The following is a 15,788-nucleotide window of genomic DNA, read 5'->3' as shown; positions in this document are numbered from 1 at the left end:
AAAATTACAGACCTCTCCATTCTTTGTAAGTGGGAAAACTTGCAAAATCGGCGGTGTATCAAATACTTATTTTCCCCACTGTACATTTAGGTGAGGTAGCACAAGTTTTCAGTCTGCAAGGTAACTGGTAAAGTCTAGACTGGAAGAATACTAACGTTAACCTCTGCCACAAGAGTAGTATGCAGCAGCATAGGATGACCTCTGTTGAGCTTGCTTTGTGTGTGTGTGTTAGTTTAGTGGAAACTTCTGAGGTTTAGTGTTGTGCATTCAGGTGTAGATTGTACTCACTTTTGCTTGCATGAGTGTTTGTGCTTGTGTGGATTTGCTTTTGAGGTCTGCACCTTGTAAAATAAACTAAATTAACTTGTACTGGTACGGGATGTAATTAGGCTGTTTTGTCCGCTGAGAGTGCCTTTAGTTTTGTGACGTCATCATTGTGTTTGATTTGGACATATTTGTAGAAGAGCCGGATGCTCAGCAACTCTTGAGTTGTACAAAGAATGACCAACACTCTGTCGCACATCATTATGGGGTTAACTGTTTATCGCAGTCATAGCAACAAGGAAAGATGAATTAAGTGCAAAAGTTCTTACTGCTCTGATTGAACAGGGTATATCGTGTGAGAAATATGAGCAGGTTGTATCTTCTAAGGGTGAAGAAGGACAGGGTGAGTTGATGCAGGATGTACTCCAGGAGAAAACTGTTGGATTAAAAAAGATGGAATTAAAGCTTCAGTTAGAAACACTAGAACTGGAGGCTGATGCGAAGGAAAGGGAGCAGATAAGGAATAAGGAAGCGTGAGCTAGAACGGGAAAAGTTGAAGTTTGGTCATGAGAGGGAACTGAAAGAGATACAGCTGAAGCTTCCACTAGTGTGAAATTTGATGTGGGTAAAAGTATTCGTCTGGTACCTCCATTCAATGAGAAGGATGTAGAAAAGTAATTTTCACTTTTTGAATGTGTGACAAACACATTACAGTTGCCAAAGAATGATTGGACCTTATTGCCACTGTGTGTATTAGTGGGCAAAGCTCAGGAGGCAAATTCTGCAGTAACACTACAGAAAAGCACTGATTATGATGTTAAGGCTGCTGTTTTGCATGCTTATGAGCAGAGTGCCAGTAGCTTACAGACAACACTTTTATGACTACTTTAAGCATGAGAAGCAAACCTAATTGGAATTTTCTCGAGAGGAGGAGATCATTTTTGGTTTCTTCTGCAAGAGTTGGAAAAACTGTGTTTCAGTGGCAGTTTCAACTTATTTGAGTATAAACTGTCCAAGAAGCTGCTGTTTTAGCTGATGATGGACATCTCTCCTCCTGTGTTTCAAGTGGTAAACCTGGCCTGGTCATCTTGTAGCTGATTGCACTATCTTGAGTAAACAGCAGAAAGCTAAACCTGTTGCTCTGATCGGTTTTGCGCTGTCTCAGCTTCATGCTCTTGATTCTGAGCACCAGCCCTGCTGCTCAGAGGAGTCCACAGGCTTTAAACTATTTATTACAGATGTTTATGTAGCTATTTACTTATTCATATTTTGCATAACACAGGTGCATCAAAGTCCATACTGTTGCAAGGAGTTTAGCCTCTTTTAGGATCGATACAGGATCAATCAGCTGATCAGTTTCACAAACTTTTTTCCCCGCATTGAAATGAAAGGATAGAGATTTGAATGGAAGAATCTGTCTTCACTGCTTTGTTCGCACTGTCATACACACCAGGACACAAACTAAAGATGCAAGTTTTGTCGCAAGAACCAAGAGTATTTGCGCTGTTTTCATTTTTTCTCGTGTAAAAAAAGCATTCATGATGTGACACGATACACCTGGAATGTTGATGGAATTCATTGTTAAAAGAGAAAAAGTCTTGACTGTCTGACGATTTGTCGTTAGTTTGAAAATTACGACGCTGTGCAAAGGGTTTGTTATACGCAGGAGAACATCCGATTTAAGCAATTTACGACCCCCCCAGGCCACTTTGCTGATTTTCACATTGGGCCTTTCTCTGAGCAATCTAATTTCATCACTGTCTATTCAGTTGTGACTGTAGATTTAAATTGCCATTTTGATTCAATTCAGCACCAATTCCTTTAGGGGACATCAATATTGTCCCCAACAGCTGAACATGCGCTGTGTCTGTAAACTGCATACATGAGTGGCAAACCCTACAACCCACAGAGGAAGTTCAAAGTGAAACATTTTTTTATGTAAATTTCCATAAATCTTCCTCAAGAATTGATATCATATTATAGTCGCAATCCACACCATGAAGCCTCACTGTAAATAAATTGGCTTCTGATTGTGTCTGAAGAGTCTTGAGGCAGCAAATCTAGCAGATTCAAATGAAAACATCTGAAATCTTACCCTTACATCCAGAGTGATCAGACCTAATCTATTTTCTTTTGTCTTCAGAATTTAAATTTTATTTTTTTCCTACAAATAAATGACCCATCACTGAAATGGGGAGCAATAATAGCTTTTACAAGAGTTGTTATTGTTGTATACTTTATATATACTGTATCCAGGTTAAAAAAAAAACTGACGGAACATCTGCCCTTTCATTTGAAACCATTTATGATACTTTTTGTATTGGAAAGATGATATGAACTATTTCTTCGCTCTGAACGATTCAGACTCTCTTCAACTGACAACAACGAGAATCATGAAAGTGATGAGTTCCCATATACACCAGTGGGAAAAAATGAAAATGTCTCTGTTTCTAACACTGCATTAAGGGGCAGCAGCAGTCACGGTGCCTCTTAAATATTTCGCTGTTCAAGATAAAAATCAGGTTAGAGAAGTCCGTGGCAATAACTGTGTGACCACCACTGTATAAGAGCATTTAAAGCAATACTTGTTGACTTTCCTCTGGATCTCAGAACCCCAATCCTGTTTTTATGACCTGTTTGAAGGATAACTTTCACTTTTAGTCCATTGTTATATTACCAGAGATAGTTTGAACATGTAAGTGCAGGAGTAAATACTGTCCTTAGAGCAAAAAAACCTAACTGTTTTGTTAAACTTAATCACAGCACAGAGGTGCATTGCTTAGCAGTGTTGCCTCACAGCAAGACGGTTAACACGAATATGCTGGTCATCTTGGGCTTTCTCCGGGTTCTCTAACCACGGACCAAATACATGCATTTTAGGTTAACCGGTGAATTAAGCTGGCTGTAAATGTGAGTAGGCATAGTTGCCTGTCTGTGAGGAGTCTGAGACCTGTTGAGGCGTTCTGTCCTTCTCTTCCAATGTCAGCTCTCAGCATCCCACTGTGGGATTAAGTGGGTATAACCAAGGGATGGATGAATCACAGAACCACATCTAGCTACTTTATCATGTCATACATAAATTCAATCTTATAATGGACAAAACATCACTTAAATGACAGCAGGTAGGTTGTTATATATGGTATTTCATTACATGGTATATTGTGGGTTGTGGCATGAATAATATCGTGGGACTCGATGTCTTCCTGCTGACAGCTGCAATTTTTTTTCTCCGGAAATTGATAAAAAATATAGAAAAAAAAAGCTACAGCCAATATTTTACCAACTGAATTAGTTTCGGTCCTTAATGGGAACATGGTTTATGTAGAGCAGACGGGCCGAAATGGTTTTGACTTTGTTCCTTCAGCGACTCATTATGAGCAAAGTATAGAGAATCAGTGTCAGGCATGTTGTTATAGTTCTCATAACACGGAGAAGACCCTAAGGCTTTTTTAATGAGACGGCTTCCTACTGACCACATCCTGTCCGTATTAGTGGGGGGTCTCCACTAACATCAAACTTCACTTTTTGCACACATGAAATCATACCTAGTGGGGTTTCATCAGCTGTAGTAACTGTTGGTCAAGTATTTTTTTTGGGGGGGGGCTTTTATACCTTCAATGGACAGGATAGTTGAAGAGACAGGAAGCAGGGGGCAGAGAGAGGGGGAATGACATGCAGCAAAGGGCTGTCTGACACGGGACTCGAACGGGTGCCAGCTGCAGCAAGGACCTCTGTACATGGGGTGCCTGCTTAACCCACTACGCCACCGACCGCCCCGACAGTTGGTCAAGTATGATGAATTCCAGAAAAGTCTAAGCTGTGACGTGTCGACAAAATAACTTAAATAGTAATGCACCACAAACAATATGTTCCAAAATGGATACAAATTATTTAATGTATTCATGAAAAAGAATGACACAAAAAAAAGGCTCAAAAAAAAACTTCTCATATTTCTTTTAAACAAGACATTCATGAGCGTGTTTGGCACGTTTTCCCAAGCTCTTGTAGGAGACAGGCGCATGAATAGCACAAAGTAATAACACGATAAAGAAAAAGTTCTTTGCAACTCCCTCTTACTGTATAAAGACAATCAAATGTATCATACATCAAGTTTACCATGCATCATCGCACATATGGCTGAAAGGCAGACATGCCTGGCACCATGTCATGAAACCTCTTTCATATATTGTAATTATAGGCTGATTTGCAGAGGAAAAGTTTTACATTCCGCTGGTTGATGAGGCTATGTGTTGAACGGCAACAAGCTCTTTAAACACAATGAGACTTAAAGCTGAAACAACGTACATGCTGACAATACAAACAAAAGATGCTCACTCCCTCCCCAGGTTAAAGTAAATGATTTGATGCACAGATCTAGGCAGAAGCCCTCTTTATCCGTTCACATAAGCACATGCGGGAATCCCCACCAAGTGTTTTGATTTGCAAGATAATTATTAAGCTTCAAGCATGGTTCACAATCCATATATACAGTTAATGAAGCTGAGGTTGGTTCTGACTGCACAGGGTGAACCAGGCTTTATGACCTGAAGAGATATTGAAATGGCAATGATGCCATCTGGAGGCAGAGCTTACCCCATTTCATCAACACAACTCTTTGGCTCTTTTTCCACATGTTTTAGTCCTTCCCCTGCCCCTTATCACAATTCCCAATTTCTAGATCGATGATTGCTTTCCTCAACCTTTCTCCTCATGCGTTTGTCCCTCCCACCAGCAATGTGAACAAAGGACGCAAGATAAGACACGAGGAAAGGGGAGGTCGATCGTTTCTGTTAGGCAAGCTTTAAAGCCGTCTGTGCCAGTGCCTGTAAGTGCTTTATTTCAAATTTACAATGTGAGATTAACATGTCTGGCTCCCTTCAGACACTGCAGAGGCCAAAAAGACCTGAAAGATACACCAGGGTATCCTCACTTATAGCTCCTACACCAAACTGGCTTTCTCCTCGTAGTGCATTTTAGGAGGCGAGACTTTTTTCAAACGTTTTGCTGAGTCACAAACAGGAGAACTGAAGAGAATGGAGACAAAGTGGACAAATGAGACGAGCCCCTCGTGTCCAATATGAAATCCTTAACAACATTAGTCCTGAGCTTGTTTCCCGTAGCTACCCCCGAGATCCTTGGTGGGGTCATGCCTCATCCTCGTTGCAGAAAAAGATATAGTAGAAGAGAGCGCTGACAGCCAGCAGAGCGACTGATAGCAGCATGTTCCTCCTGTTTTCACCTCTTAATGACTCCAGCTCCTTGTCTAGAGAGAAAAAACACAAAAATGGCGTGAGGGTGCAACGGCAGACAACGTCATATGTTGTTTCTCCAAACAATGTGGCCTAGCAGGTCTTGGAGAGTCCTTCCTGGTTTTTGTAGTAGTTTAGAAGTATGTATAATACTGTATTTTCTCCTATTGGCAAAATCTGAAAACATTTCATTAAGAAATTATTCAAGAGAAAAGGAAAAACTAATTTATCGCATATTACTCACCCAACTTTTGCACCCTCTCGTTCATAATTCCCATTTCATCCTCTAGTTCTTGTCTGTGGAAAAGAGAGGGAGAAAGGCATTGTTAGATATAACCACAAAAGTAAAAAACAAACAAAAACAAACAGAAAACTGCTGACAATATCAGCTGTCACTTTATGACAGATGTTAAACGACCACATAAAAATGCCTTTACTGCCTCAGTCTGCCAACTTCAATCAGTGTAAGAGTTCTGGTGGCCTTTATGCCCCCAGACGCCCACTTGGTTAGAATCCCTCCACTGTATCTATGTAAACTCCTGTTTGTATGTTTGTTTATGACGCATCAATGCTCCATCCTCACCTCTCCTTTTCAGAGAGCCTCTCTTTCCTGCTCTTAAACTCCGCCCTCTCCAGGTTGTCGTGGCAACGTGCCAGTTTCTCCTCCAAACGGTCAATCTGCGGTAGTCACAGGTGAGACATGAAGCGAGGTTAGTGTACCCCGAATAAGACTACAAACCCTGGAGAAGGAGCAGGCGGCACGGTGAATGAATGTCATGCACCAAAACAAACGTCAACTTCACAGCCACTAGCGAGCAAGTGCAAAAACGAAGCTGAAAATACTGTACCTCGGTGGCGATACTGATTTTCTCTCGCTTCTTGTCTTTTAATTTAGTCATTCTGTGAGTGAAATGAGAACTGATAGTACAACTCGCCAACACAAGCTCTGACTATGCGGAAATGATTCTTCTTCGTTATATTTACTTCTCCGTTGCAACGCAGCTCTCATTTGGGAGCTTTGGCGCCCCCTGTCTGCGAAATGTGTCCACAATAAATGAGCGTGACCCGTGTGCGTGGAAGTCGCGTTATGGGTCAGTCTTGAAACGCAGCCGTTATTACATTAAAACAAGAAAATTGTACACCAAAGAGGTTACCACCTCCAGTCTAAGTGCAATAATTTGCAGTATTCATATCCTTACGGGTAATTGAATTTAAGGGGTTGTTGTCGGGTTTTACTAATCGGATTATATGACCTGACACAATTTGACCAGGAGGGGAGGAAAAGGACGAGAGCAAACAGTCTGCAGTCCGTTGGGGTCATTTCCTTGTGGGACAAAATGCCTCTTTTTATAAACCGTGACCAAATATTTGCACATCAGGTGCATCTGTTGGAGCACAATCTGAGGGTAAGTGATTGTGTGCGGCGGGTGATGGTGACATGCGGGATTATTGCTTGATATTGCGATTTGAGTTGATTTAAAACTCCACTTGTGTTCGCTTGTAATATTGTTCGTGGACACATTTCACTGTATTTCAGAGGAAAGAGGAGCGAATACTTGAGCTGGAGACAGAGAACGCTATCCTTCATTTAAGACTTGCTGAGGTAAGGAGATTGCTGCCATTCATTACACGCAGGATTAAGCTTCCATCCATCAATCCTATTTTATTAGTTCCTACTGAAATCACCTTATTATTGCTATTTAGGTCCATTCACTACTGTAGAATGAGATATATATATATATATATATATATATATATATATATATATATATATATATATATATATATAATTAACTTTATCTTTGCTGATATTTCTTGTTGGATTATCTTGCCTGTAGACAACTGAGTGGGATCATGTGATTATTATTATTATTTTTTTTAATTTCAAATGTGAGTATGATGAGCATGACTTTCTTGTAATCTTTTGAAGTGGTCTAGACTCTAGATTAACAGATCTCCAGACTTTATGGAGACTTTCTCACTGGCAGTTGACTACTTTTTCACTAATTCTTAGTTTAATTTGTTTTTAAGCCACTTAGAACTCACCTGATTTAATTGAAGAACAATGATCATTTGGCGCTTGTTTTACTAGCAGCACTTTGCACCAACAAGGTGATTCCCAAAGAGCTATTAGCTGAAAACTTGGCAAATATTAGCATGATTTGGAGTGTGTTGAGCAAAGCCCTAAAATGACAATCTTCAGCAGATGACTGTGTCTAAAAAAAAAACTCCAGCAAAGACCTGACACAGGAACAGAGAGTTGGTCCATTTGCTGTTCACTGAAGCCTCCTTAGATATGGTCTCCATGGAAGGATGGCTATCAAAAAGTCATTCCTAATGATGGGAAAACGGGTAGAAAAGGCTGTATGACAAATGATGTGAGCTGGACTGAAAATCAGTGGAAACAGGTCTTATGGAGAGATTTATCCTAGAACCTGGACGTTAATGTTATTGAAGCAGTGTGTGATCATCTTTACGGCATCCAAAGAAGAACTTTGGAAAGTCCTTCAAGAAGCCTGGAGAACTATTCTTGAAGACTTTTAAGAAATGACAAGAAAGCTTGTCTAATAGGGTTCTGGCTCTGTAGAATAATGGTGGTCAAATATACCAAATATTGGCTCACTGGAATTTTGCAAACTCTGTTTTTGCCTTGTATGCTGTATTTCCAATTCTGTTTGTAAATGTTTTACTAAATCACTGCACCTTTTGTTTTATCGTTTTCAGTGTTTAGGGAAACTACGTCGGAACCATGAAGGGGACACTAAGGCCGAGAGCCATCGGCAGCTGAAAAGGAACATATCCCAATCAGCCCTTCTCAAGCTCCACTCTCAGGTCCAGGTACATGTCTGCTTTGTTTGTATATGGAAGTTTCTGCAGGTCTGAATGTCAAAAAAAAATAAAAAATCAAGGTTCAGGTAATCTGAATACACACACTAGATTTGTCCTGTGTGTATTGATGGCAGGCTTTGAAGCAGGACCTGAGTGAAATGTTTGCGGCGTACGTGAGCTTTGCCTCAGAGTTTGAGGAGCAGAGCAAGCTGCTGCGAGAGAAAGTCGAGCAAGCTACCTCTTGTCTGAATGGTCGCCATGGAGATGAACTTGAAGGTGAGTGTCTGAACGTATGGAAGCACATGTTAACATAGATATAGCATCTTTTACATCACCTGGAGGTCGCATGTCTGAGGAAAGCTTTCTTTAGCCGACACGTAGGTTGACTTCAACTGCTTGTTATTGTCGAAACCTTGAAAATTTGGTCTTTGGGAGGAATCCTGGGTGAAGTGAGATGGAACAAAAGGCAGCCACTCTGATTTCCTTTTCTAGAAAATGACAAATTAACTGTGCAAGTTTGACTTTTACAGTAAATCCATCACCTCTCAGCTTCCTTGTTCTATAAGTTGTATAATGGTACAAGCTGATGCTTTCGTGCACAGAGCTGAAAATGATGTCTTCATTCAGGGCTGCATGAACATGTGGGCAGCTTTGGCAATTGAAAGAGCTCACATACATCCATATGTAATTTGCATTAGTACAAGTACAATGAAATTAGACAACAGGCATTTGAGTTTATACAATTTGAAGCACTGCAGATGATTGCATGGATATACAAAGTCCCCCATAAGTTATGCAAAGTAACTCCGAAAACCCAAAATGACCACTGATTCAAAAATGTTAATCTAATCTGATCTGTTAAAAAAGTCAAACGATGATCTTATTATATGTCACTTTTGGTTTTTACGTGCTAGCCAGTGAGCTTAAGAGCTCCTCAGTTGGAGCTTGCTGGAAAAGAGGGAAACATTTTCTGCCACTCTCTTCCAGTAATTTTCTCAATCTCTCTCTGTGCATCTTTAATTCTGAAGTGATTCACAAGCTACATGCTTCCTGTTTCTCAGTCAACATAATCCTCTCAAGCAGTCCCTCCCCTTCGCTTTCTGCTAACCTGCCCTTTCAGATCAGTGAAGGTGGACAGCTGTTCTGCACTATACAATCCCACTAGTCAGCTGGTCAGCCCCTCTCACACCATTGGTGGAAAGTGATCTTGTCACATACGCTAGCCAAGATAAGCCTGAGCACACAGTGCATATGTACCATAAGCTGCTTCAAAGAAAATGTATTTTCTTGACTGAGCTCTCATTGTCTATGCTAGTTGATAAAGTTGGGGAGAAGTGAGAAATTCTGTTATTTTCTGCAGTTTTCTCTGTTTAGAGGATTTCATATATGTTTCACTTGGGATTTTGCTTTTGAGTGTGTTCTTTTTCTCAGACTGTTAATGGCTCTACAAACTGTGCTTTGTACTGGGCTGAATAGGTTTCCACACAAAATAGAAATTACAATTAGTTTTTAAGCTTGCACTGCATCAGATTTCTCACTAGATCGGATCCAGTGTTCAGTGCGGTGTAAAAACAGGCAGATGCACTGGATGTTGTATGTCTCTGTGGAACCTCATGATAAAAAACTCGTGTACAGATCTGCAGGCTCGTGTTGCAGCTTTGGAGCACTCTCTGGAGGAGGAGAGGGAGAGGTGCAGGGCAGAGAGGCAGAGGAGGAAAGAACTTCACAACGCTCTGGTGGTGAGGAGAGATGTTTCGGGCATCGACAGATAAACGCCAGTTGCAGCTAACCTAACAATGCCTTACGGTTGGTTTTGTTTGCTGCAGGAGTTGAGAGGGAACATCAGGGTTCACTGCAGGGTGCGCCCTGTTCTATCTTTCGACCATGTCCAACCCTCCGGCTGTGGATCAGGGTGCGTCTCCCACACCGTAAAAACAGCCTGAAAACGTATATATCAGCGCAAATCATGCTGGAAAATTTGTTTATCATTGTCCTTGTCTTTATCAGGCCTGCATCATCAGAAGAAGTAGTCCATACAATCAGTGATGTGAGTTTTACAGGCACTCAAAATTGATTCCCATTCATTGGTGCTAGTCTGCTGCAGTGCTTTCACTTGGTGCCTTTTTGCAGGACACTGTGATGGTGAATTGCCTGAGAACAGGGATTCCAGTGCAACATAAGATGTTTGAATTTGAGAGGTAAAATAAAACGCTGGCATAATGATGCAGTCTGTTTTCAGATTTTTGTTCTTTTCATTTTGGCAAATGTATTTCTTCTAGGGTCCATGGACCAGAGGACTCCCAGGATGCTGTGTTTAAGGAAATCAAGTCACTCCTTACATCCCTGTTGGACGGGTGAGTGTGCAACGGAAAGCAGATCAAGTACAGTGTCATTCAGATACATTCATTTCACTCTGTGAAAGGGAGAGGCATGAAAGAAGAACAAACTGAGCAACATGATATGGCTGCAGGGCTTCACTAATAGTTGAATATCATCTCTTCATCTCTTCGTGCTTTGCAGCTATAATGTGTGCATCACGGCATATGGGCAGACAGGCAGTGGAAAAACTCACACCATGATGGGATCCCAGGCGTTGGAGGAGCACTCAGGGATGCAGCAGGAATTTCAGCAGGGTATTATCCCCAAGGCGGCCGCTGAGGTCTTCCGGTGAGAGAAATGCCTGCCAAATGTTAATATGATTATGTTAATTACACTCTGCCGTGGACACCGCTGTAGGTTTATGTTCATTAAATGCACACATCTAGTGCACATCTAGAGCTGAAACTCAATAAAAAGTTTTTTGCTTTTTTTTGCTTTTTCACACACAGGCTTATATCTGAGAAGCCACCAGAGAGTCACAGTGTGGAGGTGTCGGTGATGGAGGTATATAACAACGAGGTGTATGACCTGCTTGCCAAAGATGAGCAGGGAAACGCTGCGGGCCAGCGGCGGGACATCATCACCACCTCCTCTGGTGCCAGCCAGGTCACCTCCCTCACGTATGAGTGAGTACATTTAGAGCTTAGGTGACTGTGTGGGTGATATTTTTGAGATATCAAAGCTTTTGATTTTTAAAATAAACACAGTATTATGCTCTTTTTTTTTTCCCGCCAGTCGACACAATTTATTGAGGTCTTAATGTAATGTATGTGGCATGCTTTAGTAAAAATTCCACATAAAGACACTACCACTGCATCCTTTTCAGCCATGAATTTACAAAGTGTAGAGTATGTCCCTTGATTCCACATTCTCTTCTTTGGAGTCTGCCTCTTCTGAGATCTGCAGTAGTCAGTAACCCGTGAGGCCCATTATTACCACACGAAAGCACAAACAGTAAAAGCCTGAAAGCTCACACCCAAACACACCAAAGTGATTACTTGACTGGCAGTTTTATTCTCAAATACTTCCATTTTCCTCTTCTGCAGTTTAAAGACGGTCGGGTCAGGGCAGAAAACTCAAAGCAATATGAATTGAAATAGAAAAATGCACATCAAGAGATAAAACACAAGACTTCACATTTGTGACCAAACTGTGAGAAACTTGAGGGAAATAGGATTCACATCCAGAAAAAACAAATGTAAAAACCATGACTGGTAAAGGAGCATGGGAGGTGGCAGTTGGAGTTTGCTCATTCGCTCAGTCAAAAGAAGTTTGGTGATGCTGAGAATAAAATGGTCCATGACAATGCTCCATCCAGCAAAGCTGAGCTGTGAACTGCTGTATAAGAAGGCTGGAACCTGACTGAGGAAAAATGTTGTGTTTCATGAGTAAATTCCATGCCTGAAAGAGAATGTACTAACCATGTTATGGTTGTTTTTTTTCTTTTAACATCCTCAAAGGGGGAATTTTGAATATGCTTCTACTTACACATTGAGTAAAAAGGCAACAGAAAAATAGCCATTTTATTCTTGACCTAAGAACGCAAAACTTTCCTCGGAAGCACAGAAAATAATCAGGTTATTCGATCAAACTATCAAATCATTTAATAAAGAGCTTCCTCTTGAAATTAAGAGAGATAATTGCTTCTACAAAAGTGGGGTTATTAAAGCCCTACTTGGGCTTTTTTTTATTCTTACCTTTTTATAGCGGGATGTTATTGTCATCTTTTTAAATGCTACTGTCTTTAGTTTGATAGTACAACAGACCACACAAGCAATAGAATTGACAAGAAATCCTTTGCAGGCGAGATCAGCTGCAAAGCTACTTTCAAATAGGAAAAAAAGAAGATTGACGGCATTTTTGCAAAATGTTAATGGATTTCACTTTGTCTTCCAGGCCTGTGTGTGATGCCTCTGAGGTGATGCAAATTATCAACGGCATTCTGAAGCTCAGGGCTCACAGTCCCACCCTCGTCCACAGGGACTCCTCGCGCTCTCACCTCATCGTCACCCTCACCATTTCCTCCAAGAGCCTCAACGCACTCGCCCTGGGTGAGACACATTCGTACAAGCGCTCTCAGAATCGTTTGCGTTTGCACCAATAACACATTTCCTGCATGCTGCCCTCTGTCATTTAGCCCACAGGCTACAGAGTGCCAAAAAGGACATGCAGCGCTCCACTCATAAGGAGTGTTGGAGTCCACGCTGTCGTCGGGCCAACCCCGCTGCCCGCCACTCACCTGACAAGATGTTTGCAAGCCCTGCCTCCTCTCCATGTCCCTCCCCTTGTTTTTCTCCTTGCCCTTCCCCAAAACACAGCATCTCACAGGCTCCGTTCAGGACTAAGCTGCAACTGGTGGACCTGGCAGGAAGCGAATGTGTCGGTAGGAGCTCAGTGCTGAAGGATGTTCTTTGAATTTGTAGGAATAATAGGAACATAGGTCCGTGAGTATTGTTGGATGCATTAGGCAATGATTTAACTGGAAAATTAACCCACCCTAGTATGGCAAACTGTAAAATAGGACTTGAGGCTTTAAAAACATGATAATTCTGCAGCCTAAGACTCAAATGGCTGCATTTCAGTCTAAACCTGTGAGTTTTTGATATCAGAATTTCAGTTACCATCATTGGGTCTTTATTTGGGTTGAACATGCTGCTTAATGGAGATTTAAATCTGCTCAAATACAAGTTTTAACAAAAGTCTGAACCATGAAACGTATGGTTCTTCCAAAGATGAGACTTCAAAGCACACTTTCAAAGTTACAGCTTTTTGTAATTGCCCCTAACATATTTACTGTTTCACTGAACAGATTGGCTAACTGTCAGTCATCTAAATGTTTGAGCCAGGTATGACTGGAGGTTCGGGTGCAGCTTTGTGGGAGGTGTCATGTATAAACCGCAGTCTCTCGGCTCTGTCCGATGTCCTGGGAGCTCTGGCTGAACAGAGGCCACACATCCCCTACAGAAACAGCAAACTCACACATCTGCTCCAGGATGCCATAGGTGAGTACACAGACTAATGCTCATTCTTTTTGAGGACCAACGCCACCTGCTAAGCATGTGTGCCACTGGTAAAGAGATATTCCACCCCACAATGTCTTCAACCTCCTGACACATCACACATTCCGACACTGCCTCACTAACACCACTGCGGAAGTTTGCAATTAGATATGAAATCTGTTTGTCTCATGTTTGAATTTAAATCTGCTTATGTTCCTCTCCATCTTGTCCACCAGGTGGCGACGCCAAGCTGCTGGTGATGCTGTGCGTCTCTCCGACACAGCGCTTCATCACAGAGTCCCTGCAGTCTCTCGCTTTTGGCACGCGGGCCCGTCAGGTCCAGAAGGAGCGACCCCAAAGAAGAACAAATGCACTCAGAGTTAAGTGACAGACAGTGGAGGGTGTAGGAAGAGACATTAAAGGGGTAAAGGATACTTCCTTATGGTCGTTATCTTTTTACATAACTGTCAGAACTGTTAATTAGATTGTAGCTGTGGAACCTTAAACTGATCAGTCAAACTGATAAACCCATGTTCACTGCCTTGAGAGTAAATATCTCTCTGTGGTGCGATTATTGGACGTCTAAAGCCATGTTTTGTTTTTATTAGCTACATTTTGGGTAAAAAAAACCCCAAAAAACTGATGTATTTTGTTTGAGTACAACTTGGTAGAATTAAGTTTTTAGCATATTATGAACTTTTGTGTGTTATTAACATGTCTCCATTAGGTTACATTAACTTAGCCAAATACTGTATTTAGAACCTACTGATTTCCAATTTAAACTTGTGTTTATCTACACCAGCATTAATGTACAGATCATAATCTTCGACCGAGCTGCACTGCATGATGCAAAATCTTTGTAGTAGTCTGTATGTGCTCGTTTATTTTATTATACCGACGGCTGCTTTGCCTTCAAACTTTTAGAACAATTGGGTGCAGTTATGTTTGCACAACACTGAACGTGTAATGGTATTTTTTTTTTATGTGACAAATCTTTCAAAAAACTTGCTAGAGTATAAAATTGTGTATTGGTTTGTTCCAGAACTTACTGTCAATAGATAATAAACAACAGTGCGAAAGTACATTGTGCCGTCTGTCTAAAACTAACCAATTACGTCCCCTTTATGACTCACAAAAGGCTTTCTATACGAACCTCTTCTTCGGTGGGGAAGCTGTAGGCAGATTGCAGTAGATAACACGGGGGGGCAGCAGTGTTATTTCTAGCGTTCTCTTTTGCAGTCACTCGATGGGAGCTGGCAAGTAGAATATTTTTGCAAAAGCACATTTCTAGTAGGGGGCTGTAAAACTGTCCGCTGTGGAATCAGTGAAGTACTTTAGCTGTTGATTATTTGCAAAGGCAATTATATTCTGTTGACTCCAGTTTAATATTTTGGAAGAAAACAAGCAAGACAATTATTCCCTCTAAGGTGAAACGGTTGGAAACCTCCCAGAGTAAAAGAACATTTTATCTGCTAATTAAATCTTTTTCATCACCTCCCCTTAGCTACACATATTCTCTGCTTTTTTAATCAGCCTCCTCCTACCAGCACTCTGCAAACTGCGCTGAGTGTATTGAAGTTCTAATCTATGCTGTCCCAAAGCTGACATGAGCCACCCAGACATGAAAGCTCAAACGCTCAAAGCGTTTTTTTTAAACTGCAGGCGTAGAGATAAACAGTGACGGAACAAAAAAAAAAAAAAAGAGAGAGAGATCATAACAAGAGTGACAAGATAGTAAACAGGAACACTCAAGGAGCGTCTTTTGTTTGGAGAGATGACGGGGAAGGAAGTGTCAAAAAGAGAGGTGAGAAGATGAGCAAAGTGAGACTGCAAGTGGGGAAAAATGGAAATGAAGGAATGTGAAAGTGTGACAGAACATGTGAGCTTTCAGGTTGAACTTCCAGTCTTTAGGTATGTCTAATAAAATCAGAGATGATTTCTAACCTGATGGTTTATCATAGGAGGTCCGGATGTGGATCATTTGGCTCCATTTGTCATGACATATGACCTGACGATGATAACGACTTTCCGTCGTATATCAAATATATGTTAAGAGCTTTAGTACAGA

General features: G+C 41.2%; 2 protein-coding genes across 2 annotated transcripts; one reads left to right on the top strand and one right to left on the bottom strand.

Annotated features, from left to right (window-relative positions):
- Window positions 1–4,133: 4,133 nt before the first annotated feature.
- Window positions 4,134–6,478, bottom strand: ccdc167 (coiled-coil domain containing 167). Its single transcript, XM_075458964.1, has 4 exons — window positions 6,362–6,478; window positions 6,097–6,191; window positions 5,758–5,810; window positions 4,134–5,527 (listed from the first exon to the last, which is right to left on the bottom strand). The coding sequence occupies exons 1-4, from the start codon at window positions 6,410–6,412 to the stop codon at window positions 5,409–5,411; spliced, it is 318 nt and encodes a 105-aa protein (XP_075315079.1). The 5' UTR covers window positions 6,413–6,478; the 3' UTR covers window positions 4,134–5,408.
- A 372-nt stretch (window positions 6,479–6,850) lies between these two features.
- kif25 (kinesin family member 25) lies at window positions 6,851–14,675 on the top strand. Its single transcript, XM_075459358.1, has 15 exons — window positions 6,851–6,919; window positions 7,051–7,116; window positions 8,238–8,351; window positions 8,477–8,618; window positions 9,978–10,081; window positions 10,169–10,254; window positions 10,350–10,389; window positions 10,473–10,540; window positions 10,622–10,696; window positions 10,863–11,009; window positions 11,171–11,347; window positions 12,618–12,772; window positions 12,859–13,104; window positions 13,568–13,723; window positions 13,957–14,675. Exons 1-15 carry the CDS (start codon window positions 6,851–6,853, stop codon window positions 14,106–14,108), a joined length of 1,797 nt encoding a protein of 598 aa, XP_075315473.1. The 3' UTR covers window positions 14,109–14,675.
- The last annotated feature ends 1,113 nt before the right edge of the window (window positions 14,676–15,788 follow it).

This window comes from Odontesthes bonariensis, chromosome 24 (genome assembly GCF_027942865.1).
Source record: "Odontesthes bonariensis isolate fOdoBon6 chromosome 24, fOdoBon6.hap1, whole genome shotgun sequence".
In the NCBI taxonomy this organism is placed as follows: Eukaryota; Metazoa; Chordata; class Actinopteri; order Atheriniformes; family Atherinopsidae; genus Odontesthes; species Odontesthes bonariensis.
The sequence above is the reverse complement of the archived record's forward strand: the minus strand, read 5'-3'. Positions and strand labels throughout refer to the sequence as shown.